This window comes from Chiloscyllium plagiosum, unplaced genomic scaffold (assembly GCF_037043375.1).
Source record: "Chiloscyllium plagiosum isolate Xiang-an unplaced genomic scaffold, Cpla_swu_hap1 HiC_scaffold_4, whole genome shotgun sequence".
In the NCBI taxonomy this organism is placed as follows: domain Eukaryota; kingdom Metazoa; phylum Chordata; class Chondrichthyes; order Orectolobiformes; family Hemiscylliidae; genus Chiloscyllium; species Chiloscyllium plagiosum.
This window is the reverse complement of record NW_028270142.1, coordinates 14,451,292-14,477,768: the sequence shown is the minus strand read 5'-3', so window position 1 is coordinate 14,477,768 and position 26,477 is coordinate 14,451,292. Positions and strand designations below refer to the sequence as shown.

General features: G+C 45.0%; 1 protein-coding gene across 1 annotated transcript in view; it reads right to left on the bottom strand.

The window, feature by feature from the left end:
• Nucleotides 1–4,639: 4,639 nt before the first annotated feature.
• LOC122549601 (peptidase inhibitor 15-like) overlaps nt 4,640–26,477 on the bottom strand; it is a 37,567-nt gene continuing 15,729 nt past the window's right edge. Inside the window, exons 3-6 of the mRNA XM_043689428.2 lie at nt 12,353–12,471; nt 8,422–8,554; nt 8,207–8,322; nt 4,640–5,948 (exon numbers count right to left, since the gene is read on the bottom strand). Of these exons, the coding sequence (XP_043545363.1) occupies nt 5,813–5,948; nt 8,207–8,322; nt 8,422–8,554; nt 12,353–12,471 (504 nt within the window). The 3' untranslated portion in view covers nt 4,640–5,812. The remainder of the gene's footprint in view (nt 5,949–8,206; nt 8,323–8,421; nt 8,555–12,352; nt 12,472–26,477) is intronic.

Sequence of the window (26,477 nt, the reverse complement as noted above, 5' to 3'; positions counted from 1 at the left end):
GAAGGTGAGAGGGGGCAAGTGTAAAGGAGATCTGCAAGGGAGATTTTATACACAGAGGGTGCTCAGTGTCTGGGGAGGTGGTATTAGCAGATGTGACAGCAACATTTAAGAGGCATTTTGACTGACACATGAATGGGCAGGGAGTGGAGGGAGACAGACTTTGAACAAGCAAATAGGATTAGTTTAGAATGGCATAATGGTCAGTGCAGATATGATGGGCAGAAGGGCCTGTTCCTGTGCTATGTTCATTCATGCATCGGTGAGACTGCATCTGGAATACGTGTACAGTACCGATACTTACAGAAGGATGTTAATGTGTTGGAAGCAGTTCAGAGAAGATTTACTAGACTAATACCTGGCATCAGCCGATTGCCTTGTGAGGAAAGACTGGGCCTCTATCCTCTGGAGCTTTGAATACTCAGATATGACTTAATTCAAGCATATAAGATGCTGAGGGGATTTGATCAGATCAATGTGGAAAGAATGTTTCCTCTTATGGAGAACTTAGAGCAAGGTGCATGGTTTAAAAATAAGGGGCTACCTATTTAAGACAGAGGTGAGGAAACTTTGTTTTCTCTCAGAAGGTTGAGAGTCTTTGGAATTCCTTCCTCAAAAGCCAGTGGGTGCAGAATCATTAAGTATTTTTAAGGCAGAGGTAGATAGATTCCTGATAACTGAGGGGATGAAGGATTATCAGGGATTTGCAGGAATGTAGACTCAAGGTTAAAATCAGATCAACCATGATCACATTGATTAGCGGAGCTGGCTTGAATGGCCAAATGGCCTACTCTTGTTACTTGTTTGTACTCATAGGAACATGCAGAGTAGAAGTGAGGTCAGAAGTAGAGGAGGAGGAAAGCAGAAGAGAGAAAATAAAACAGAAAAGAGAAAGAAGCATGAAAGGCACAGTAAACAGGAGGGAGATGTAGCAAAACCAGGCAGCGGAGAGCTATAAACTTTGTCTCCTGTAAACTGAAGATAGCAGATCGAATGCCCAACAGTCTGTTGAATTTTTCTTTCTGTTGAAGGCATTAAAAAGGAGAACCTAATGGTATTTGTTCTGCTACCAACAGTTTACTGATTGCCATTAAACTTTAAAATGTATCTCAAGGTTGCCCCAGTTTGTAGTTAGGAAAGTCAGGCAAGATTTACTCGTGACTTCCATCAACTCTGATCAGTTAGTTATACGTTAAAAATAAATGAAACTTTTTAGGCTACGGAATGCACAGAAATCTAAGAATTGTTTTTCATAAACTTTTCTTTATTACCACCTATCGAGAACAATTGACATACAAGATTTTAACATACAAACAGTCAGCGTTTCCATCAATATCAGTATGTGGATTTCAAGATGGCTGATTTATATATGATGTTGCAGTTTAAATACAAACCGTTCAAAAGTATTTTAAATACAAATACAATAAATCAGTTTCAATACAATGCAAAATGAAACAGGATTAACAAATATATATTTTACTGTTTTAAGAATGTATATCAATTTTCCAAATAGTTCACTTTGTTTTGGACCGGACTCAGCATTGTTAGTTCATTTATGATTATTACTTTTGGAATAACAGATACAGGGATAATTTTAACTTTGATGAGAATGTGAAAGGAGGTATCTGACCAGCTGTCAGGCCCATACCTTGCGAATTTTTTGTCTATTATAAAAAAGTTGCAATGACTCTGATGCACCCGTAATATTCAACACTGACATTATTTTCCTATTTTGATAGTAAAGTTATCTTGTCTAGAATAGATAAAATGTGGGAAAGGAATTGTAGACAAATGTATTAAGGGCTCACATATCATACAATGTAATTGAAAAGCTAATTTAAGTTTTGTGTAGCTCAAAATGCTGACTATTTTGTATCTGTTTATACTTTTGCATTCAAAAAACTGAATTTTACTTCGATATATTTTCCAACGAGATATCCATTTAAATGTGAAAACAAAGCAGCTTGAAATGAAGACCCAGGAACCAGAAATGATCCTGGGGATAAGGAACACAGATTAAAGGAGACCCAAGGGTACTTATGCAATCTGGATGAGTAAAACTACTTCTCACAATCCACACAAATACAGAATGAAAATGTTTGAAAAGCCTACAGTATTGGTCCATTGCTGGCCGAGCTCCTGTGGTCATCAGGTCTGTCTCTGCTATCCAGTCTTGGGTTAATATTACATCATGAGAACCCAATCTGCATTTTAACAAAATAAACTTTTAGCTTTAGGCAGTTACCCTTGGATCTAGCAGGATGTGGGCAGGAGCCTTAAGTCTGCTGATCCATTCTAACTGCCTCAGATAGTGGTCTGACTGAAAGCTTAAAGCCCCCATTGCTGTAAATCCCACTATGGTATTTGCTATGTATAATGAATGAAACTGTAAACAATAATTGTTCAGTCTGCAACTGCCAACTAAAATACCTCCAACCGCACCAACCAAAAGCAAAATCTGAGGTGTGAAGTAGCCACATCAAAGAGATGAAGGTTCTTTCAAGTAAACACATGCATTTCCTTCCACTGTCCTTAAATGGTTTTAATGTTTCACAAAATAATTTTTTTTATCATGCGTAACCTTAAAATATAAAACTGACAAAATAATTACTCTTCAATGGTGTTTGCGCAGGCACTTACACCACTCCCCCTTCTAGATTAGACTCCCTACAGTGTGGAAACAGGCTCTTCAGCCCAACCAGTCCACAGCGACCCTCCGAAGAGTAACCCACCCAGACCCATTTCCCTCTGACTAATGCACATAACACTATGGACAATTTAGCATGGCTAATTCACCCGACCTGCACATCTTTGGATTGTGGGAGGAAACCAGAGCAAACCCACGCAGACACGGGGAGAATGTGCAAACTCCACACAGACAGTCGCCCGAGGCTGGATTTGGACCTGGGACCCTGATGCTGTGAGCCACCATGCCACCCTAGTTATTCTACTTAATGATGTAAGGTACTAATTTGTACTCGCAAATGCTTAAAAAGTTAATTTCAATAGATTCCAATATGTCTCAATCTGTAACTATGAAATGGCCCTACTTGAATGAATACCTGAAGCTCTGGCTATTTTCTTAATTCTTCAGACAGGGAAATGCTTGATATCATGTCCATCAAAATCAAATGTTTGTTGTTGCATTTTGTTATTGAATGTTTCTGTTATAAATTCTCAGTGCAATGGTCACAACTGTATAATGTCTGTTTCATACTGATGTTCCTCATTCAGTGTTATCTTCACTGTATTGGCTTAGTCTCTACACCCACTTTCACTGTATACATCAAAAGCAAATTATCGCTGCCAAATGAGCACTTGATTTATGACAATGAAAGAAAATGTAGAAAAATGTCATTTCTATTACCATGCGATTTTTGATTTTTCTCTTCATCAGTTTTATCTGCTAGGATCTCCTTGTCCCCTGAAAACATTAGTTTTCAATGGAGAACCATTCCATACGTTAATTGATATCTCCTTCTGGTGCCAATTAATCACAAATGTAGTTCACTGGTTTTATTAATACATCTGAAAATAGGCTAATTAAAAATAAATAGTATTTTAATCAATGTCTGGTCTAAAACTTTTATTGAGCTGATTTTACATAACTGAAGAAGTTTTTTTTCACAAAAACCCAACAATGACACAACCATTTGTTGGGTTATGCTGGCCCATAGGTGTTTCTTTATTAATGAGGGGGACAAAAAGCTTTTAAAATATGGAAGCCAGGGGGCAACTTTTTCACGCAGAGGGTGGTGTGTGCATGAAATGAGCTGCCGGAGGATGTGGTGGAGGCTGGTACAATTTAAAAGACATCTGGATGGGTACACAAATAGGAAGCCTTCGAAGGAGATGGGCCATGTGCTGACAAATGGAACTAGATTAAGCTAGGATATCTGGCCAGCATTAACAAGTTGGACCAAAGGATCTGTTTCCATGCTGGACAGCTCAAAGACTCTATATGCCATTCTTAATAATGCATCTAAAGTAAGTTTGCTCCTTCTGCCTTTTTGAACATCCAGTAATGGTCACAGTTAATGGAAAGTGACAATGGTAATAAATTCAATCTGAAGGTGGTCTTGGTCAGTTTTGCAGTAAAGGCTGGATACTGGCAGAATGTTTTGAAACCAACACAAAAGTCTGCAGAAACTCAATTTCCACTGAGCATAATTTGTTTAAAGTTCCACAGTGGGTTGGATTTGCTGATTTGGAGTGAATTGCACTGAGGGAACACATGGAAACAAGCCAAAGCTCCCAGTGAATGCATCAAGCATCAAACATTTTTCTTATTTACTCATGGGATGTGGGTGCCACTGTCTGGGCATTTATTGCCCATCCATTGAGATGCCCTTGAGTTGGTGGTTGTGAACTGCATACATGTATAATTGTGTAATTAACCTGCTCAAGCAGTCATTGCCTATGATCAATTTAGCTGAATGAATCAATCATGACTGGGATTTTAAGACAAAAGTGCCTTGAGAAAAGTTAAAGATGCTAGACGAATACTTGCATTGTTTCAAAGTCGACAGGCAGGAGGCTGGGGAACACAGCAAGCCAGGCTGCATCAGGAGGTGGAGAAATCAGGTGGAACCCTTCTTCAGGACTGGGGGTGGGTGTGGGGAAAGCTGCAGATAAAGGGGGAGGTGGGGGCAGGGTGGGGATAGGTGAAGGCAAGTAGAAGGTACGACCTGATTGGTCAATGGGAGGAATGAATCCTGTTGATGGCTGAGAGGAGTGGAAGGGAGAGGGAGGGGCTGGGAAGGGACTCGGGGAATGGGGAGGGAGGTTATTTGAAATTGGAGAACTCAACACTTCATTATTTCAAAACCTGGTGTCGGGAAAAGGCATGAAGTCAAAATTGGGGAAGCATTATCAATGGAGTAAGCAATTAAGAGCCAGCTAAAATAATGACTTGGGAGCTCAAAGCAGAAAAGTAATAATCTTAGCAGTTGGATACAATGTCAGATGTCAATGAGAATAATCCTTCGTTGCAGAAATGTAATAGATTGTTTATTGGCACAAGAGGCCAGCTCATGTGCTACCTGAACCTACTGATGTGTTGATGTGTTTGAGCTGCCAGTTTATAAATTCCCATTGTTACAGGAAAATAGGTAAATGATCAAAATATTGATCAGAGTGATCTGAAGCACCTTCATCATTTTTTTTCCCATATTTTAATACCTTAGATAAGTACTTTTAAGTAATGCCTGACACAGAACTGTGTGCCCTCTGAAATAGCAGGTTTTTTAAAATAAACTTCTTAGCACCATGAGAAGTTTTACTAGCTAGACTGCCTCAGTTATTCAGGGCAGAGATGATGAAATTATTAATTGTTGTAAATACTGCTTTCTACAAGCACATTCTTTAGCTTATCTAACTGACCCTCAAGTTTTAACAGTAACCAAGGTGCGAACCTATACATACCCATTAGAATAATCAACAAACAGGTTTTCCAACTCAGGAACATTAAACCATACCCATGCACAAAACTTGTAGCAAACTGCTTTCTCATCTCACCTGTAAATAAAGCAACATTTTGCAGTATCATGCTGTTCTTTTTTTCTCCATAAATACAGTGCCTTGTGTTGATATAATAAATTTTGCATTTCTATAAGAGCTAACTTGGTGGAAGTTAAAAGCAGTACAATGATAATAATAAGTGTTTTGTAAAATGATACCATTAAGACAAAACTTTCAGTGATATTTATGGGTATATTAATTAAAATATGTTCTGCCAAGTTCCTTCAGCTGACTAGTAACTCTGAGGAGGAATCCTAATGTGGTGCTGTGGGCGTATTCTGTAAATCCTAACCGATCATTTGAACCAGTACAGGTAGTTTGAGGTTACTCGTGGGAAACACTGATTGTTGCTACAGGCTCCTCCATAACTGGGCGGACAGGCTGAGCATGGCACTCCGACTTTGTACGGCGCTTCCCCAATCCAATTTCCCCTAAAGAAGACATCAAAGCAAGTTATGAGGAGGTGAAGATACACTGGCAATGAAGTTAAACAGATTTTCCCTGAGAATCTCAAGCAGAACTAGAGGACATAGGTTTAGGGTGAGAGGGCAAAGATGTAAAAGCGACCTAAGGGGCAAATGTTTCAGGCAGAGGGTGGCACGTGTATGGAATGAGCTGCCAGAGGAAGTGGTGGAGGCTGGTACAGTTGCAACTGGATGGGGAGATGAATAGGAAGGGTTTGGAGGGATATGATTAGATTAGATGACTTACAGTGTGGAAACAGGCCCTTCGGCCCAACAAGTCCACACCGACCCTCCAAAGACCAACCCACCTAGACCCATTCCCTTACATTTACCCCATCACCTAACACTACGGGCAATTTAGCATGGCCAATTCACCTAACCTGCACATCTTTGGTCTGCAGGAGGAAACCAGAGGAAACCCATGCAGGCACGGGGAGAATGTGCAAACTCTACACAGACAATTGCCCGAGGTGGGAATTGAACCCGGGTCTCTGGCGCTGTGAGGAAGCAGCGCTAACCACTGTGCCGCCCAATGGGCCAGGCGATATGGGCCAGCTGCTGGCAGGTGGGACTAGATTGGGTTGGGGTATCTGGTCAGCATGGACGAATTGGACCAAAGGGTCTATTTCATGCTGTATATCTCCAAGACTCTATGACTCAATGATTGTTTACTTCTGGGTGAGGTTTTGTCAATTAGAAATACACTTCAGGAAACCACGAGCACCTCTTGGGAATCCCAGCTACAGCTTTTGGAGGCAGAGGGATCTTTAATTGGACATGGGGGTGCCAAATGGACACTGTCATCTTCCCACCTCAGCACCAATTACATTTGGGATAGGAAGCCACACTCCACTGTCGGTTAAGGCCCTCCCATGGGCAGCTATGTCTGCCTAAGGAGCTCACTACCTGACTAAGGCCCTGGCTTTGGGAAGGTGGGGTCTGGGACTGCTGAAAGTCATGGCCCTTTCCCTTGCTGCTGACTCCATCCACCCACTGTACCCCAGTACACCTATGACCCTCATCCCATCAATGCCCATCTGCCCTCACTCACTTGCAGCCTGGATCCCTCACTGATCCTGGGTCACTGGTGGGTGCACTGCTGGCTACCACAAATATTGGGTTTTCCTATACACTCTTAACACACAGCACAATTATAATATAGTGTCAAGCCACCTTCTATAGTTGATCATCTGTCCCCCAGGGCTGTCTCCATTAATGTCAAAAATCACACAACACCAGGTTAGAGTCCAACAGGTTTATTTGGAAGGACAAGCTTTTGGAGCACTGCTCCTTTGTCAGGTAACTCATTAATGTTGTAAGTAGTGAGCATGAAGACAAAGTGAGGCCAGGATTCAGATTGTTAACACTTTGTCCTCTCTTCCAACCCAAAACTGCCTGTCCTTGAGCTTAAAGTTCCCATTCCCTACAAAGGCTTTATGATTTGATATTTAGAAACCTTTCCTTGACAAGCCAAATGAAAGGAGATGCAGCTGCCTACAATGTCTCTGAAACTGGCGATAGAAGGCTAAATGATGAATGCTAACGTTTTGTATCATACCCTTCACAGTAACTGTACCACACCAGCAACATTTGACCCAGCAAACAAACAAATTTTGATCAGGGCAACAAGTGTTAATACAAAATGGTAATGGTCTTTTACTACATGGGGGTAATCTGACAGAGTCAACTTCCCTGTAGTTAAAAGCCTTGCCAGTTTTTATTCCAATAGAACACCCTCCAATGGAGTGGAAGTTGGATAGCTTTATAGCTGGTATAATCCAAATCATAGAACCTATACAGTGTGGAAACAGACCATTCGGCCCATCGGGTCCACACCGACCCTCCAAACAGCATCCCACAGACCCAGGCCCCACCCTATCCCTGGAACCCGGCACTTCTCATGGATAGTCCACCTACCCTACACATCCCTGGACACTTTGGTCAATTTAGCACGGCCAATCCACCTAACCTGCACATCTTTGGACTGTGGGAGGTAACTGGTGCATCCAGAGGAAACCCACACAGTCACGGGGAGAACATGCAAACTCTACACAGATGGTCGCCCTGAGGGTGGAATTGAACTTGGTCCCTGGCGCTGTGAGGCAGCAGTGCTAACCACTGAGCCACTGTGCCAACAAATGATAAAGACCTAAGTATCTACAGGTTTGCATTACAGGTCAAGTGAGTAAATATTGCAATTATTAAAAACAAATCTGTGCACCTACTTTGGAGAATAGTTGCAAACGAGGTATATCGCACGTCGCCAGGTTGACCCCCAGACATGCATATTGTGGCAGGTATGGATTGCACAGCCTATTCGATTGGACGTTGCCCAAACCATCTAAGGAATGACAAGCATTTTGTTCAGTTCTTACACAATATGGTTGAATGGAACTTTGTATTAAACGTAAGTCAGTAGAAATATATTAAGCATTTGTACCTGTGTATAGTGTGTGCACACTGGTCCATAACATTTCAGGGGACACCTGGGATTGCAGTCACGAGGGTAAGGAAAACTATAGCTCTTCACTTCATCGTACCAAGGTTTTACCAGTTGGAGAATATTTCGATAGCTATACCAAGTAAGAAGTGTGTTAGATACATGCTACAAAGTTAACAAAGCTGCAAACTAAATAAATATTTCCACTGATACAGCATCTTATTTCACCTGTTTGTGCATTTCATCCAGCATAAACTCCTGTGAAGCCCTATACAACAGAGACGAATGAGCAGTTACATTTGTTTTGATAGCTTTGGTTAACAGATCGAAAAATCCAAAGTAACATCCTGCTCTTTTTCACGTGTTCTCCAGACATCACCATTCACCCAAACCACTGAGACAGAAAGGGCCCTTGTGTAACATTTCAACTTTAAATCTTGTATCTCTGATAATATAGTGTTCACTCAATGCTGCCGTGGGGTTTCAGCTTTCTGACTATCTGTAGTCCAGTACCCAAAGGATTTTCAGATTTCCCCATATAGGATTTACTGTAATCTTTATTCATCACATTTTGTCCAGTTAGGATACCCTAAATATAAATTTTCGGTGGCCAGTTGGAACATCAATTATCAATTAGGTAATTGATTATTACAAGTCAAGCTGAGGTCTTGGCTTTTACAGTGTTTGCATATTGAATATACTTGACCTCCAATGACCCAGCAAAGGACTGCTTCCAAGGCTACCAGATTAGAGAGGCATGAGCTGCAATTTCAGTAATGACTTTCTTTAGGCCAATACAACCATAAGAGACAGATTACACGTGAATACTGACAAGTGTTTCTTTTGGACATGTTTGTCTGGTGCACATACAACAGTACACACAAATCTAAACCCAAATCCCATTTGTTTTGCTCCCTTTATATAAATCAGAGATGAAGGTGGCCTGGTTTATTTTAGTTTTCTTTCTTTCTCCATTCATGGGATGAGGGCATCGCTGGCTGGGCCAGTATTTAATACCCATCTGGAGTCACATGTCAGCCAGACCAGGTCAGGGTGGCAGTTTCCTTCCCTAAAGGATATAAGTGAACCTGATGGGTTTTCCCGACAATTGGCAATGGATTCATGGTCATCGTTAGAACCTTAATTCCAGGTTTTTTTTTAATTGAATTCAAATTCCACCATCTGCTATGGTGGGATTCATACCTGGGTCCCCAGAACATTATCTGGGTCTCAGGATTAACAGTCCAGCAACAATACCACTAGGTCGTCACCTAAGGGAGCATAACACTAGCATGCTGTGGTTCATGGTGGCACGGTGGCACAGTGGCTAGCACTGCTGCTTCACAGCGCCAGAGACCTGGGTTCAAATCCCGCCTCAGGCGACTGCCTGTGTGGAGTTTGCACATTCTCCCTGTGTCTGTGTGGGTTTCCTCTGGGTGCTCCGGTTTCCTCCCACAGTCCAAAAATGTGCAGGTCAGGTGAATTGGCCATGCTAAAATGCCTGTAGTGTTAGGTGAAGGGGTAAATGTAGGGGAATGGATATGGGTGGGTTGTGCTTTGACGGGTCGGTGTGGACTTGTTGGGCCAAAGGGCCTGTTTCCACACTAAGTAATCTAATCTACATGCCTCCACCTTCTTGGAGGCAAGCATTAGCTGGGGCTGTTTTCCCTGGAGCATTGGAGGCTGAGGAGTGACCTTGCAGAGGTTTATAAAATTGTGAGGGTCATGGATAGAGTAAATAGATAAGGTCTTTTCCCTTGGGTGGGCATAGGTTTAGGGTGAGAGGGGAAAGATATAAAAGAGACCTAAGGTGCAACGTTTTCATGCACAGGGTGGTGTATGTATGGAATGAGTTGCTAGAGGAAGTGGTGGAAGTACAATTCCAACATTTAAAAGGCATCTGGATGGGTATATGAATAGGAAGGGTTTGGAGGGATATGGGCCAGGTGCTGGCAGGTGGGACTAGATTGGGATGGGATATCTGGTCAGCATGGACAAGTTGAATCGAAGGGTCAGTTTCCTTACTGTACATCTCCATGACTGTGACTCTATAAATACATGAGCTATAATTTTTAACCTTGTTCCTATTCTGTTGGCACATGAAATGTTGGCACTATTTCATGCTGGCATTCAGTTTCATGATCATCAACTACCTCCTAACCAATGCCAGCTGTCTCTCTCTCTCTCTCTCTCTCTCTGTGATATGACAGCAGACTTATTGTCCGCTGGTACTCCAGCAACTATCACTTAATGTGAGGTCCAAGTCACTGAGTGTTAGAAAGCTGCTTAGTCATAATAAGCTGCAAGTTCCCCTTTGAGCCACTCACCATACTGCCTTGGAAATATATCGCTGGTCCTTCACTGTCATTGGGCCAAAATTCTGGAATTCCCTCCCTCAGGCTATTGTGGATTTCCCTAGGGAAAATGGACTGCAGCGGTTCAAGAAGGCAGCTCACCACCACCTTCTCAAGGGCAACTAGGGACGGGCCCAGCCAGTGACACCCACATCCCACAAATGAATAAAATAAAATGCACAGTCAAGTCTGAGCCAGTTACCACATGTTTATATATTAGATTATATTAGATTCCCTACAATATGGCCATTCAGCCCAACAAGTCCACACCAACTCTCCAAAGAGTAACCCACCAGACCCATTCCCGTACACTTATCCCTGACTAATGCACCCTGACTCTAGACAATTTATGCACTCCAACTCATGAGTGGCTGACATTGGGTAAAGATCAGGGGTAGACCTTTCCTTGAACACAGGGTCACGTAGGGGTCAATAATTCATTCTGTGTGGGATACAGCCACTCATCTTGGCTTTACCCTAAACTGGATAATGAATCATTCGAGGCTGGGAGACTGTAAGGACTACAGATGCTGGAGGCCAGAGTCAATAGGTGTGAAGCTGGAAGAGCACAGCAGGACAGACAGCATCCGAGGAGAAGGAATGTCAATGTCTCAGACCGAAACTCTTCACCAGGACTGAGGAGGGGGAGGAGAGCCCAGAGGTAAATGGAGGGAAGGGGAAGGTGCTGGGGGAAGGGTAGGTGAAATGGTGATAGATGGATACAGTAGGGGGTTATTGCATCCCTGCATCCATCTATCACCATCCCAAATACCTTTGCATTTTTGCCCAGAAAAGTTGACTTTCCTGCTTCTTGGATGCTGTCTGGCCTGCTGTGCTCTTCCAGCTTCACATCTAATGAATCACCAGAGGACTACCTCATACTTTCCACCCCAAAACCCTTCTGTCACCTTAGCCTTGTACTTCTGCACTGATGCTTTCAAGCAACCCTGGGTTGCTGGCTGGCCACTGAGTCCAGCCTCAGGAGGGAAAGAGGGAGTAACACTAGACCTGGGATGTGGAAGCACCATCACTTGATCCGACACAGGGGCTTAGGGTCTTGAAGCTGGAAGAGCAGTAGAAGTCCCTCAGCTTGGAAGCAGGAGTAGGACAAGAAGGTAAGTAAAGGATAGTCCATGATGGAGGTACCCTTTCTCCAAGTCCTTCACCACTTAAATAAAGTACTTAGTAACACCATGGAGAAGGAGCCCCTGTTCAGGGTGGGCTGTGACAGGCAGGACAGGACATGAAGAAATGGGAGGAATTCACCAGTAAGGATAAATCCAGCTTGTGGCCAGGAGGCTGCCTGAATGAAGCTGAACTCTCCACAAAAACAAAACCCCTTACAAATTGAGTCCTGGAGCTTTATGGTCCAGGATGTTCCAACTCCACTCTCTGGTCCAAGAGGCCTAACCATGAGGCCTCTACCTCTGAGATTGAGATCAACCAATGCCCTACAAAAAGAGGACATTGTCCTGATCTACACAGCTCAGGGTAGCGCCGACAGTTAAACAAAGCTGCATACAAAAAGAAATACAGTTTACATTTCAACGGGAATAATTTTAAAACTAAATATTCACCGTCCAGAGCGAACTGATAGATTTTGCCCCAGAAATCTCAGTAAATACGATGGTCCATGGTCCCAGATACACGTCGCAGCCCACGATTCAGCAGACTTTGCCAGATTGTCATCCCAAACCTGTGTGAACACAGAAGGAAATAATTCACTTCAGTTTACAAGCCTGTCAATGAGTGCTACGTTTTCTTCCACCACGATGACGTACAACTCACTTCTACTGAAATGATGCTTCTGTTTAATATTTAATTTTTCATTCTAATTTTCCATGAAGGATTGTGCTCATTATGTGTAAGAATAGCTTTCCTTATTCCAATGAACATCATTTACATTGTGATAAATTTCCACTGGCTACTGTGCTTCATGTAGGACGGTGATTGTGTAACAACGTATTCAGGTCAGTTTTCGGACTTGGTGATCAGCATGTGTAGGTTCCAGTTTAAACAGGCAGCAACACACCTCGCTCTCCATCGTCATCGCAGTTATTTCAGCTTGCAGCCCAGGACATGGAAAGGATGGGAGACACAACTGTTTCCACAGACAGTCAGATGATAAAGCCAAGACATACAAGACTATGGGCCAAGTGATGGAAATGAGACTGGAATAATTAGTTCTTGTTTTTGACCCACACAGACTGAATGGGCCAAAGGGCCTTTTCTCTGCACTGTTGACATTCATGGCCTCAAGGCAAAACCTGAGAAGGAAATGGGAACAGGTCGCAGTCAGGACAAATCCCGCAAGCTAGCCTTGGACCTGTGTGCCACATCACAAGAAGTTCAGTGATCTGAGACAGATGGTTAAGATCAGTGAATATCTCTCTGCTAGCAAGCTCTCATTCATCACAAACTAGCACCCGTTATCGGCATTTGCTGGCTATCTAGTCTCGGGCCTAACATTCAGGTATCCCATATCAGCTTTGCATATGTACTAATGGTAACAGCCTTACATTTAGCTTTCATTGCCTTTATATACATTCAGCCATTCAGCTTTGGCAGACACTCACTGGCGTTCTGTCCTTTCTCTCACAGGACAAGGTGGCATATCGCATGAAGAAGCCAAGCTAGAAGCAAAAAGGGGACAGGTGTACCTGCACCAACCAAGCCTGCACATCATGGTATCAGATGTGGAAGCTGGCTATGTTGCTGAGAACCATGACAATGCCAGTATATTCCTGCTTTGTTCTCCATCTCGTTTTTGATATGAAGTGAAAACTACAGATGGCGTGATTGGAGATGTTTGCTTTCCACCCCAAAACCCTTAGCCTTGTATTTTGGCATTTATGCTTTCAAGTAGCCCAGAGTTGCCAGCTGGCCACTAAGTGCAGCTTCATAAAGGAAAGAGGGAGTAACCCTAGATCTGGGATGTGGAAGCACCATCATTTGATCTGACATGGCTGTGAGATATTTGCTACATTGATGAACACGCCAAACAGGAGGGTAAAAACAACGACTGCAGATGCTGAAAACCAGATTCTGGATTAGAGTGGTGCTGGAAGAGCACCGCAGTTCTGGCAGCATCCGAGGAGCAGGAAAATCGACGTTTCGGGCAAGAGCCCTTCATCAGGAATACAGGCAGAGTGCCTGAAGGGTGGAAAGATAAATAAGAGGAGGGTGGGGGTGGGGAGAAAGTAGCATAGAGTACAATAGGTGAATGGGGGTGGGGATGGAGGTGATAGGTCAGGGAGGAGGGTGGGTTAAGGTAGCAAAGAGTACAATAGGTGAGTGGGGGTGGGGACGAAGGTGATAGGTCAGGGAGGAGGGGGAGGGAAGGTAGCAAAGAGTACAATGGGTGGATGGAGGTGGGATGAAGGTGATAGGTTAGAGAGGAGGGGGGAGTGGATAGGTGGAAGAGAAGATAGGCAGGTAGGACAAGTCATGGGGACAGTGCTGAGCTGGAAGTTTGGAACTGGGGTGAGGTGGGGGAAGAGGAAATGAGGAAACTGGTGAAGTCCACATTGATGCCCTGGGGTTGAAGTGTTCCGAGGCGGAAGATGAGGCGTTCTACCTGCAGGCATCGGGTGGTGAGGGAGCGGCGGTGAAGGAGGCCCAGCACCTCCATGTCCTTGGCAGAGTGGGAGGGGGAGTTGAAATGTTGGGCCACAGGGCGGTGTGGTCGATTTGTGCAGGTGTCCTAGAGATGTTCCCTAAAGTGCTCTGTGAGGAGGCATCCAGTCTCCCCATTGTAGAGGAGACCGCATTGGGAGCAACGGATACAATATGCCAAACAGTCTGTTACCACTATTAAGGAACATGAAGGCCTGACTGGCTGTGCTTTTCCATCACCACACTTTTCAACTCTGACTCTCCAGCATTGCAGTCCTCACTTTCGCCAAATATCGTATATACAACTATCAGCACCACACCGGCAACGGCCTTGCTGCAGCCTGCCAACTAGACCATCCAAACTGCTACCACCAAGATAAAGGTGGAGCAGTACAAAGTCAGTGCCCCTAGGGCCCAGAGCTACTCAAGCTTGTCCTGCAATGTCATCTGGACTCTTCCCCAGTGAAAACCACCAGCTTTTCCACCTGCCACCAGCAGCTAAAAAGGTTGCACTGTTTAAGAGCAAGGACCAAAGGAAGACAGAGTCTAAGAAAATGCAAAGAGTGAGCCAGTCAGTTTTGTGTTTCCTTCTGTAGATGTTGTTGGATGGAGTTCTTATTGAACAGTTTATTGCTGGTGATTTTTATTTCAGAATCTTGTCCAAATGGATGGTGTGATAACATGTCGAAAATGAGTTCAAAGTTCAGACATTGTGATGGACCCGGGATGACAGAATGATATCTCAAGGGACCCAGAGACTTGGTGTCGACAACCAAACAGAATATCCCTGGCCTCCTCCCTGCCTCCTCTTTTGTCTGAACACATCTCTCCCTCTCTATTGTCAGGACCCCATTTTCCAATCACATCAATCAACCTTCTCCAATTTATATAAACGTCTTGGCTGAAGGGACTGAAGGTACGGTAGAAAGGTTAAAGTGCGAAGATAACAGAAGGAGACTACAAAAGGAATATGAATAAGGTTAAGGGAATGGACAATTATCTGGCAAAACGAGTATATTATGGGAAAGTACGGAGTTGTCCATTATGGCAGGAAGAATGAAGGAAAGTGTATTATCCATATGAGGAGAGAATTCTGAGATGCATAGCGATCTGAGTGTCCTAGTGTAGGAATTGCAGAAGATTAATGGGCCTTTGCAGCAAGTAATTAGGAAAGCTGATGGGATGTTACTATTTCTGGCTTGGGGAGTTGAATATAACAGTAGAGAGATTATACTTCATTTGTATGTGGAATTGGTGAGACCACATCTGACATATTGTAGACAGTATTCTTATTTAAGGAAGGAAGTACATTGGAAGCAGTTCAGCCAGGGTTTATTACACTAATACCTGAAATTGGCAGGTTATCTAATGAGGAAGGGGTGCACAGGGTAGGCTTGCCTCTGCCAACGTGTAGAAGATTAAGAAGAAATACATACGATCCTGAGGGCCTTGATCGGGTGGATGTGGAGAGAATGTTTCTTCTTGTGAGAAAATCCAGAACTAGGGGGTCACTGAATAAAAATAATAGATCACACATTTAAGACAGGAACAAGGATATTTTCTGCTACAGAGTCACGAGTATTTGAAGCTCTCTTCCTCAAAAGGTAGCTGTAGCAGAGGCTTTGAACATTTGAAAAGCAGAGGTAGAAACAGCCACGATGAGGAAGGCAGTGGAAATTATTGACAGTAGGCAATATCTAGAATAGCTGTGGTCTTATAGAATTATAGACTGGCGGGGTCTAGTAGCCTATTCTTGTTCCCAAATTGTACATTTTCATGCATGTTTGTATGTGTGTAACTCAAGCTATAACCCAGGAGAGACTCCAACCATAACTCTTCCAAGTGAAATAGACACAGTCTCCTGACAGGCTAAACCCAACTTTGATTCCTCTGTTAGATCCAATACCACACCCTTGAAAATCCAAAACATTAGCAAAATTCCTGCAAAACAATATTAACACAGTACTGCCAACAACTTTATACCAGCAAAAGGAAATTAAAAGCACCTCACAAGAAGTTGGTCTTTTAAATAATGCTGAAGGGTGGATTGGGTCTGAACAGCAGGCAGTGTTTAAAGAGGACATTAATTGTACCTGCATAATTCAAAGTGGGAAACCACCACCGAATCTTTGCTACTTGTCTTGTGTGTCATTCCTATCATGCTAATTGGATACAGACTGAACAGCCAAAGCAGCTCTAAACTGGGCATCTGTGAGGTGCTGCAGGCTAACATCAGTAGCAGAATTACGTTCAGCCACAATCTGTATTCAATTACAAACATCATGGGCCGGCTGAAGCCCACTAAATTTATCATTCATCCTTTAAGTTAAAGATACACGCGCTCTACCACCAACATGCTGTCGCACCAGCGAGTAACATGTACAAAACGCACTGCAACAACTAACCCAGGCCCCTGTTCTCGCACCAACGCTATCCTAAACCTGTGACTTCTTCCAACTGGAAGGATAACAGCAGGGACATAGTTTGCTAAATGTGCACAATTTATCATTTTGGAATTTGGACATTTTAATAATAATAGAGGCAAGTAAGTTTGATTAGTCCTGTGAAGGTTTTGCAAAGTCATTTGTGACTGAACTACATTACTTCTAGGAATTCATGCAACTTCAGTCAAATGTCTGGCAGAGCTCCTGTAGCATTAATGGGTAAAATGTTTATACTGTTCAGCTTATATTAGAGAGTAAAAACATTAAGGCAATTAGGTTAGTTTTGACTTCAGAACAGAAGGTCTAAATTCTGAGTTCAGAAGAACCCACAGTTAAGTCTCGATTTTGATTAAGGGTTACTGGTCTCATCAGCAGAAGTGCTTTTTAGTTTGTGAAATGTCTAACCCAGGGGAGTTTATATAGAGGTCTTCAAGTTGTAAGAACTGGAAAAGTGCTGGACAGCAGAATTCTGAAAGGTTTACAGCTGGCATTGGAAAATTATTTCCACAGTTCAGAAAGAGAAACTGGATTAAGATGCAAGACTTACTTTGAACTTTAAAAACATTTTTAAAAAGCCAAGATAGGGATTGGGTCTCTGTAGTCGATTGGGAAACAGATAGAAACTTTGTGTTCATATCATACCCATACCCATACCCCACTCCCACACCCCACTCCCACACCCCACCCCCATTCCCTACTCCCACACCCCATACCCCAATCCCACACTCCCAAACCCCACATCCACACCCCACTCTCACACTCCCATACCCACACCTCATACCCACACCCAATACCCACACCCCACTCCCACACTCCCATATCCCACACCCACACCCACACCCAACTCCCATACCCAACACCCCATACCCACACCCCACACCCACACTCAATACCCACACCCCACACCCACACTCAATACCCACATCCCACTCCCACACTCCCATACCCAACACCCACACCCCACTCCCACACCCCACTCCCACACCCCCATACGCAACACCCACATCCCATACCCAAACTCCCACACCCACACCCCACACCCACACACCCACACCTCATACCCCACTCACACAAACACACTCCACACCCCACACCCCATTCCCACACCCCACACCCCACTTCCACACCCACACCCCACCTCATACCCACACCCCATTCCCACACCCACACTCCACTCACACACCCCACTCCTACACCCACACCCCATACCCACACCCCACACCCCATACCCACACCCACACCCCATACCCACACCCTACTCCCACACACCCATATCCCACTCACACACCCCACACCCACACCCCACACTCCACAACCACATCCACACCCCACACCCCACTCCCACACCCCACACCCACACCCCATACCCACACCCCATACCCACACCCCATACCCCACTCACACAAACACACTCCACACCCCACTTCCACACCCACACCCCACTCCCACACCCTATACCCACACACCACTCCCACACCCCACACCCCATACCCACACACCACTCCCACACCCCACACCCCATACCCCACTCACACAAACACACTCCACACCCCATACCCCACACCCCACTTCCACACCCACACTCCACACCCACACCCCACTCCCATACCCCATACCCACACACCACTCCCACACCCCATACCCCACTCACACAAACACACTCCACACCCCATACCCCACACCCCACTTCCACAACCACACTCCACACCCCATACCCCACTCCCACACCTCATACCCACACCCCATTCCCATACCCATACTCCACTCACACCCCACTCCCACACCCACACTCCACACTCACACCCCACTCCCACACCCACACTCCACACCCCACACTCCACACCCACATCCCACTCACACACCCTACACCCCAAACCCCACACCCACATCCCACACCCCACACCCCACTCACACACCCCACACCCACATCCCACACCCACACCCCACTCCAACACCCTATACCCCACACCCCATACCCACACTCCACAGCCATACCCGACTCTCACACCCCACTCCCATACCCCACACTCCACACCCATACCCCACACCCACAATCACACCCCACACCCTCACTCCACACCCACACTCCACACCCACACCCCACACTCACATCCCACTCACACACCCTACACCCCAAACCTCACACCCACATCCCACACCCACACCCCAGATCCACACCCCACATACCATGCCCACACCCCACACCCCACTCACACACTCCACACCCACACCCCAGATCCACACCCCACATACCATGCCCACACCCCACACCCCACTCACACCCACATCCCACACCCACACCCCACACCCCACACCCACACTCCACAGCCATACCCGACTCTCACACCCCACTCCCATACCCCACACTCCACACCCATACCCCACACCCACAATCACACCCCACACCCTCACTCCACACCCATACTCCACGCCCATACCCAATACCCACACCCCACATCTACACACCACACCCACACCCCACACCCAAAATCCACACCCCATTCCCTTACTCTACATCCACACCCTGCTCCCAAATCCTACATCCATGGCCTACACCTCCACCCCATTTTCTGTTGTGAAATGGGCTGCATTCAGCGCAGCCTACCCATTTTCACCTACTTAGGGTCCCCATTGTCAACATTCCTTCCTCATCCCTTTGTCTGCCTGACTTTCTCCCTCTCTCTGGGCTCCATCTCCATCTATCCGCTCGCTCCTTTCCCCATCCCCAGCACCTGTCATCAGCATCAATAGCACCTTTTTCCAAGATATTATCAGTTGTGAAGAGGGGCTACCGGTCACAAGAAGTTAATTCTGCTTTCTCTCTACAGGTGCTGCTGAACTTGCTGAGTTTCTCCAGCAATTTATGTCTTCGTTTCAGATTTTTTTTAGCATCCACCGTTCTTTGTTTTCTTTTAGGTTTTTCTTTTCTTCCTGGTCCAGGCCTGAATCTTTTGAGTCTGAGCAAAGGGAACGAGCAAACACCAAGCACATTCAATGGTAATGGAAAAGTCTGACATCCTGCTTAGCTTCAAATGGACAGTGCCAGAAGTGAGTAGCTAAAGAAAGATGATGGGTGGAATCCAAAAGAGGGTGTGTTCCATCTGTCTGCCAATGTTGATTTGGCCACGGGGTATTCCTATGAGTCAGAAGAAAACCCTGGAAAGTTCACAACCACACCAGTAATTGTACACTTGGCCTCAAAGGCTGTCTGTCAGGCCACGGATTAGAAACACATCAAATTCCTCAAGATCTATTCCTTGTCAGTCAGTCAGGAGAGGCAAGCATTTTCCCCTATAAAAGTCTTCAATTTGGAAAAACTAATAGCTTCCCTTCCCACTGAAAATACACCCCATTTGTTGTCACAACCAAGACAAATGTTTCTTCGGTTACCAACTGGAATATGTGTACCTGACCTTTAATTGCCATACCTCTTACTGGGGTTGTGCATTATAAAGGTGCATTCACTATGTGGATTATGCAGCAATTACATTTTGAATTTTCAACACATCGATACTTAATGCTTGTTTAACATTTACCTACACATGACTTGAGGTTCTGGCCTAACTGGGAAAGATGCCCTACATCCTGACGTCCCTTTTCTTGTAGTCACCTTCCTTGGTCTACTGCATGTGTTATATACTGATATACAAAGACATATTCATAAAGGAAAGAAAGCTGAAGATATACAACTCCCTTTGAAAGCTCGACATCAGGATTCAGCCAAATGTCAGGACCTACAGTAATTTGTTCTCTGCAGTAGAAAAGCTCATGAGCAACCTGAATTCACAATAATTTTTGTACCTGGGAGAGTTTGTGAAACATAATTTTGCTCCTGAAAACACTTAGTAATTGAACAGCAAAAAAGTAAAGATCTCCAGATGCTGGAAATCAGAAACAAAACCAGAAGTAACTGGGAAAACTCAGCACTTCTGGCAGCATCTGTGGAGAGAAAACAGAGTTAACATTTCAGAACTCCTGTTGTGAAGAAGGGTCACTGGACCCGAAACGTTACCTCTGCTTTCTCTCCACAAATGCTGCCAGACCTGCTGAGTTTTACCAGAAATTTCTGACTCAGTATTTGAAAATGCGCTTCCACCATCTGCCTGAACTTTGGTGCAAATTGCAGAGGCTGAAGCGGGTGATGGTCCAGTACTATAGCTTCCATTCCAATTTAAGACCATAAGACCATAAGACATAGGAGCGGAGGTAAGGCCATTCGGCCCATCGTGTCCACTCCACCATTCAATCATGGCTGATGGGCATTTCAACTCCACTTACCCGCATTCTCCCCGTAGCCCTTAATTCCTTGTGACATCAAGAATTTATCAATCTCTGCCTTGAAGACATTTAGCGTCCCGGCCTCCACTGCACTCTGCGGCAATGAATTCCACAGGCACTCTATGGCTGAAGAAATGTCTCTGCATTTCTGTTCTGAATTTACCCCCTCTAATTCTAAGGCTGTGTCCACGGGTCCTAGTCTCCTCGCCTAACGGAAACAATTTCCTAGCGTCCACCCTTTCCAAGCCATGTATTATCTTGTAAGTTTCTATTAGATCTCCCCTTAATCTTTTAAACTCCAATGAATACAATCCCAGGATCCTCAGCCGTTCCTTGTATGTTAGACCTGCCATTCCAGGGATCATCCGTGTGAATCTCCGCTGGACATGCTCCAGTGCCAGTATGTCCTTCCTGCGGTGTGGGGACCAAAACTGGACACAGTACTCCAAATGGGGCCTAACCAGAGCTTTATAAAGTCTCAGTAGCACAACGGTGCTTTTATATTCCAACCCTCTTGAGATAAATGACAACATTGCATTTGCTTTCTTAATCACGGACTCAATCTGCATGTTTACCTTTAGAGAATCCTCGACCAGCACTCCCAGATCCCTTTGTACTTTGGTTTTACGAATCTTCTCACCGTTTAGAAAGTAGTCCATGCTTGTATTCTTTTTTCCAAAGTACAAGACCTCGCATTTGCTCACATTGAATTCCATCAGCCATTTCCTGGACCACTCTCCCAAACTGTCTAGATCCTTCTGCAGCCTCCCCACCTCCTTAATACTACCTGCTTGTCCACCTAAATTTGTACAACTTATCCAACATTAGCAGCATTACAATTACCAGAGCGTAACAGAAACTGATTAAAGTGCTGTGAGTCCTATAGTGTGAAGGTGTGCATTCCGGACTTCGAGTCCAGTGACTTGAACTCAAATGTCAATGAAGCCTCATTTCTGACTATCCATATGGTAGTTTGTAAAACAGAATCGAACTGTTTCTGCGGTATGGTAGTCATCACATTTCCCTAACGTGCAAAAGGTTCCCTCTTCAACAGTGGGCAAAAACATTAATGAAACTTACTCATCAAAGTAGGAAGAAAATTTGAAAACAGGTAAGGGTGTTTTTCTGCACAGATTCTTCTCATTGTTTTTTCAGCCTCAGCAAAAGCTGAAACCTTTCTCCCACTCCTGGGATAATTTGATCCCTTTCAATCATAGAATGCCTACAGTGCCAAAAGAAGTCATTTTTGCATTAACCCTCTGAAGACTATCTCTCCCAGACTCAGGACCTCCACCTTATCCCTGGAATCCCTCATTCCCCAGGGCCAATCTATCTCGCCTGCACGTCCCTAGGTATGATGGGCCAATTTAGCATGGCCAATTCGCCTAACCTGTACATCTTTGTACTGTGGGAGGAAACTGGAGCATCCAACAGAAACTCCCACAGACACGGGGAGAACGTGCAAACTCCACACAGATTTGCCCAAGGCTCGAATTGAACGCAAGTCCCTAGTGCTGTGAGGCAGCAGCGTTAACTGCTGTACCACCCACATTTGCTTCTGTTTCTATTGAAATTTGTGTTTTAGAATCTCTCTTTCTCCCTGTCACTGATAGCTTCAAGTGGTTATTTTACTACATTTCTACTTCCCAGCAAAAGACTTGTTCATTCAACAAGATATCTCTCTCTCTCTCTTCCTGTCCTTGAACAGGTTCAGTGTCTCTTCATCTCTCCAGTGTTCAGACCCTCATCCCTTTCTGAAGCAGTGAACGGAGCCAATCTTGGTATCTGTCAGTGTCCAACTGGATTTCTTCTCTCTAAAATATGTGCACCATTCTTTATCTTTAATTGGTGTAAAAAGGGACAAAAAAGGAATGTTTTCTGCCTCTTACACACAGAGTCTCTCTTGTCTCAACATGATCTCTCCACCAACAGTCTCTCACGTCGCATGAAAATCCATCTCCTTCTAATGCATAGAACCCCTACAGTGTGGAAAGAGGCGATTTGGCCCACTGAAGATACAGTGACCCTTTGAAGAGCATGCCACTCAGCCCTCTACCCTATCCCCATAAGCCTCCGTTCAGCACGGATAACACACACTAACCTGCACATCACAGACAATGTCGCATGGTTAACCGACCCTAACCTGCACATCACAGACAATGTCGCATGGTTAACCGACCCTAACCTGCACATCACAGACAATGTCGCATGGTTAACCGACCCTAACCTGCACATCACAGACAATGTCGCATGGTTAACCGACCCTAACCTGCACATCACAGACAATGTCACATGGTTAACCCACCCGAACCTGCACATCACAGAAAATGTCACATGGTTAACCCACCCGAACCTGCACATCACAATGTCACATTGCTAACCCACACTATCCTACACATGACAGGCAGTGTCGCATGGCTAACCAACCCTAACCTGCACTTCACAGACAATGTCACATGGCTAACCCACCCTAACCAGCACATCACAGACAATGTCCCATGGCTAACGCACCCAAACCTGCACTTGAAACGTGGTGCCACTGTTTAAGAAGGGCGGTAAAGACAAGCCAGGGAACTATAGACCGGTGAGCCTGACGTCGGTGGTGAGCAAGTTGTTGGAGGGAATCCTGAGGGGCAGGATGTACATGTATTTGGAAAGGCAAGAATTGATTTGGGATAGTCAACATGGCTTTGTGCATGGGAGATCATGTCTCACAAACTTGATTGAGTTTTTTGAAGAAGTAACAAAGAAGATTGATGAGGGCAGAGCAGTAGATGTGATCTACATGGACTGCAGTAAGGCGTTCGACAAGTTTCGCCATGGGAGACTGATTAGCAAGGTTAGATCTCACGAAATACAGGGAGAACGAGCCATTTGGATACAGAACTGGCTGAAAGGTAGAAGACAGAGGGTAGTGGTGGAGGGTTGTTTTTCAGACTGGAGGCCTGAGACCAGTGGAGTGCCACAAGGATCGGTGCTGGGCCCACTACTTTTTGTTATTTACATAAATGATTTGGATGCGAGCATAAGAGGTACAGTTAGTAAGTTTGCAGATGACAGCAAAATTGGAGGTGTAGTGGACAGCGAAGAGGGTTACCTCAGATTACAACAGGATCTGGACCAGATGGGAAAATGGGCTGAGAAGTGGCAGATGGAGTTTAATTCAGATAAATGCGAGGTGCTGCATGTTGGGATAGCAAATCTTAGCAGGATTTATACACTTAATGGTAAGGTCCTAGGGAGTGTTGCTGAACAAAAAGACCTTCGAGTGCAGGTTCATAGCTCCTTGAAAGTGGAGTCACAGGTAGATAGGATAGTAAAGAAGGCATTTGGTATGCTTTCCTTTATTGGTCAGAGTATTGAGTACAGGAGTTCAGAAGTCATTTTGCAGCTGTACAGGACATTGGTTAGGCCACTGTTAGAATATTGCATGCAATTCTGATCTCCTTCCTATCGGAAAGATATCGGGGCAACGTTTTCACTCAGAGGGTGGTACGTGTATGGAATGAGCTGCCAGAGGATGTAAGTGAGGCTGGTACAATTGCAACATTTAAATGGCATTTGGATGGGTATATGAATAGGAAGGGTTTGGAGGTATATTGGCCAGGTGCTGGCAGGTGGGACTAGATTGGGTTGGAATATCTGGTCGGCATGGACAGGTTGGACCGAAGGGTCTGTTTCCATGCTGTATATCTATATGACTCTATGACAGACAATGTCACATGGCTAACTCACCCGAACCTGCACATCATAGACAATGTCACATGGCTAACCCACCCTAACCTGCACATCACAGACGATGTTACAAGACTAACCCACCCTAACCTGCACACCACAGAGAATGTTTCATGGCTAACCCACCTGAACCTGCACATCATAGACAATGTCACATGGCTAACCCACGCTAACCTGCACACCACAGACAATGCCACATGGCTAACCCACCCTAACCTGCACACCACAGACAATGTCGCATGACTAACCTACCCTAACCTGCACACCACAGACAATGTCGCATGGCTAACCCACCCTAATCTGCACATCACAGACAATGTTGCATGACTAACCCACTCTAACCTGCACATCACAGACAATGTCGCATGGCTAACCCACTCTAACCTGCACATCACAGACAATGTCGCATGGCTAACCCACCCTAACCTGCACATCACAGACAATGTCGCATGGCTAACCCACCCTAACCTGCACATCACAGACAATGTTGCATGACTAACCTACCCTAACCTGCACATCACAGACAATGTCGCATGGCTAACCCACTCTAACCTGCACACCACAGACAATGTCGCATGGCTAACCCACTCTAACCTGCACATCACAGACAATGTCGCATGGCTAACCCACCCTAACCTGCACATCACAGACAATGTCGCATGGCTAACCCACCCTAACCTGCACATCACAGACAATGTCGCATGGCTAACCCACCCTAACCTGCATACCACAGACAATGTCACATGGCTAACCCACCCTAACCTGCACATCACAATGTCACATGGCTAACCCACCCTAACCTGCACACCATAGACAATGTCACATGGCTAACCCACCCTAACCTGCACATCACAGACAATGTCACATGGCTAACCCACCCTAACCTGCACATCACAATGTCGCATGGCTAACCCACCCTAACCTGCACACCATAGACAATGTCACATGGCTAACCCACCCTAACCTGCACATCACAGACAATGTCACATGGCTCGCCCACCCTAACCTGCACATGACAGACAATGTAGCATGGCTAACCCACCCAAACCTACATACAACAGACAATGCCGCATGGCTAACACACCCTAACCTGCACTTGATAGCTAATGTTACATGACTAACCCACCCTAACCTGCACATCACAGACAATGTCTCAAGGCTAACCCACCCTGACCTGCACATGACAGACAATGTCGCATGGCTAACTCACCCTAGCCTGCACATCTTTTGACTGTGGGAGGAAAGAGGTGCACTTGGAGGAAACCCATGCAAACAGACGGAGAATGTGCAAACTCCACACGAACAGTCTCCTGAGGCTGGAATCAAACCTGGGTCCCTGGCGCTGTGAGGCAGCAGTGCTAATCATTGAGCCATCGTGTCACCAATAAGAGCCACAGTGCTGACCATTCTTGGTCATCAAAATATCCCTTTTCCTTATCTCAGCCTGCTTTTGTCTTCCCACACCACCTCACACCACCCTCCCCACTTCAAAAAGCCATCCTTCTTTCTATCAAAACAATATATTTAGCTTTCACTCTCCATATTCCTTCACAGACGCTCTTTGCTTTAACATCTATTTCTCCTTAAATATAATCTGAAGTGCCATTCAGCTCTTACTAAATGTTCAACA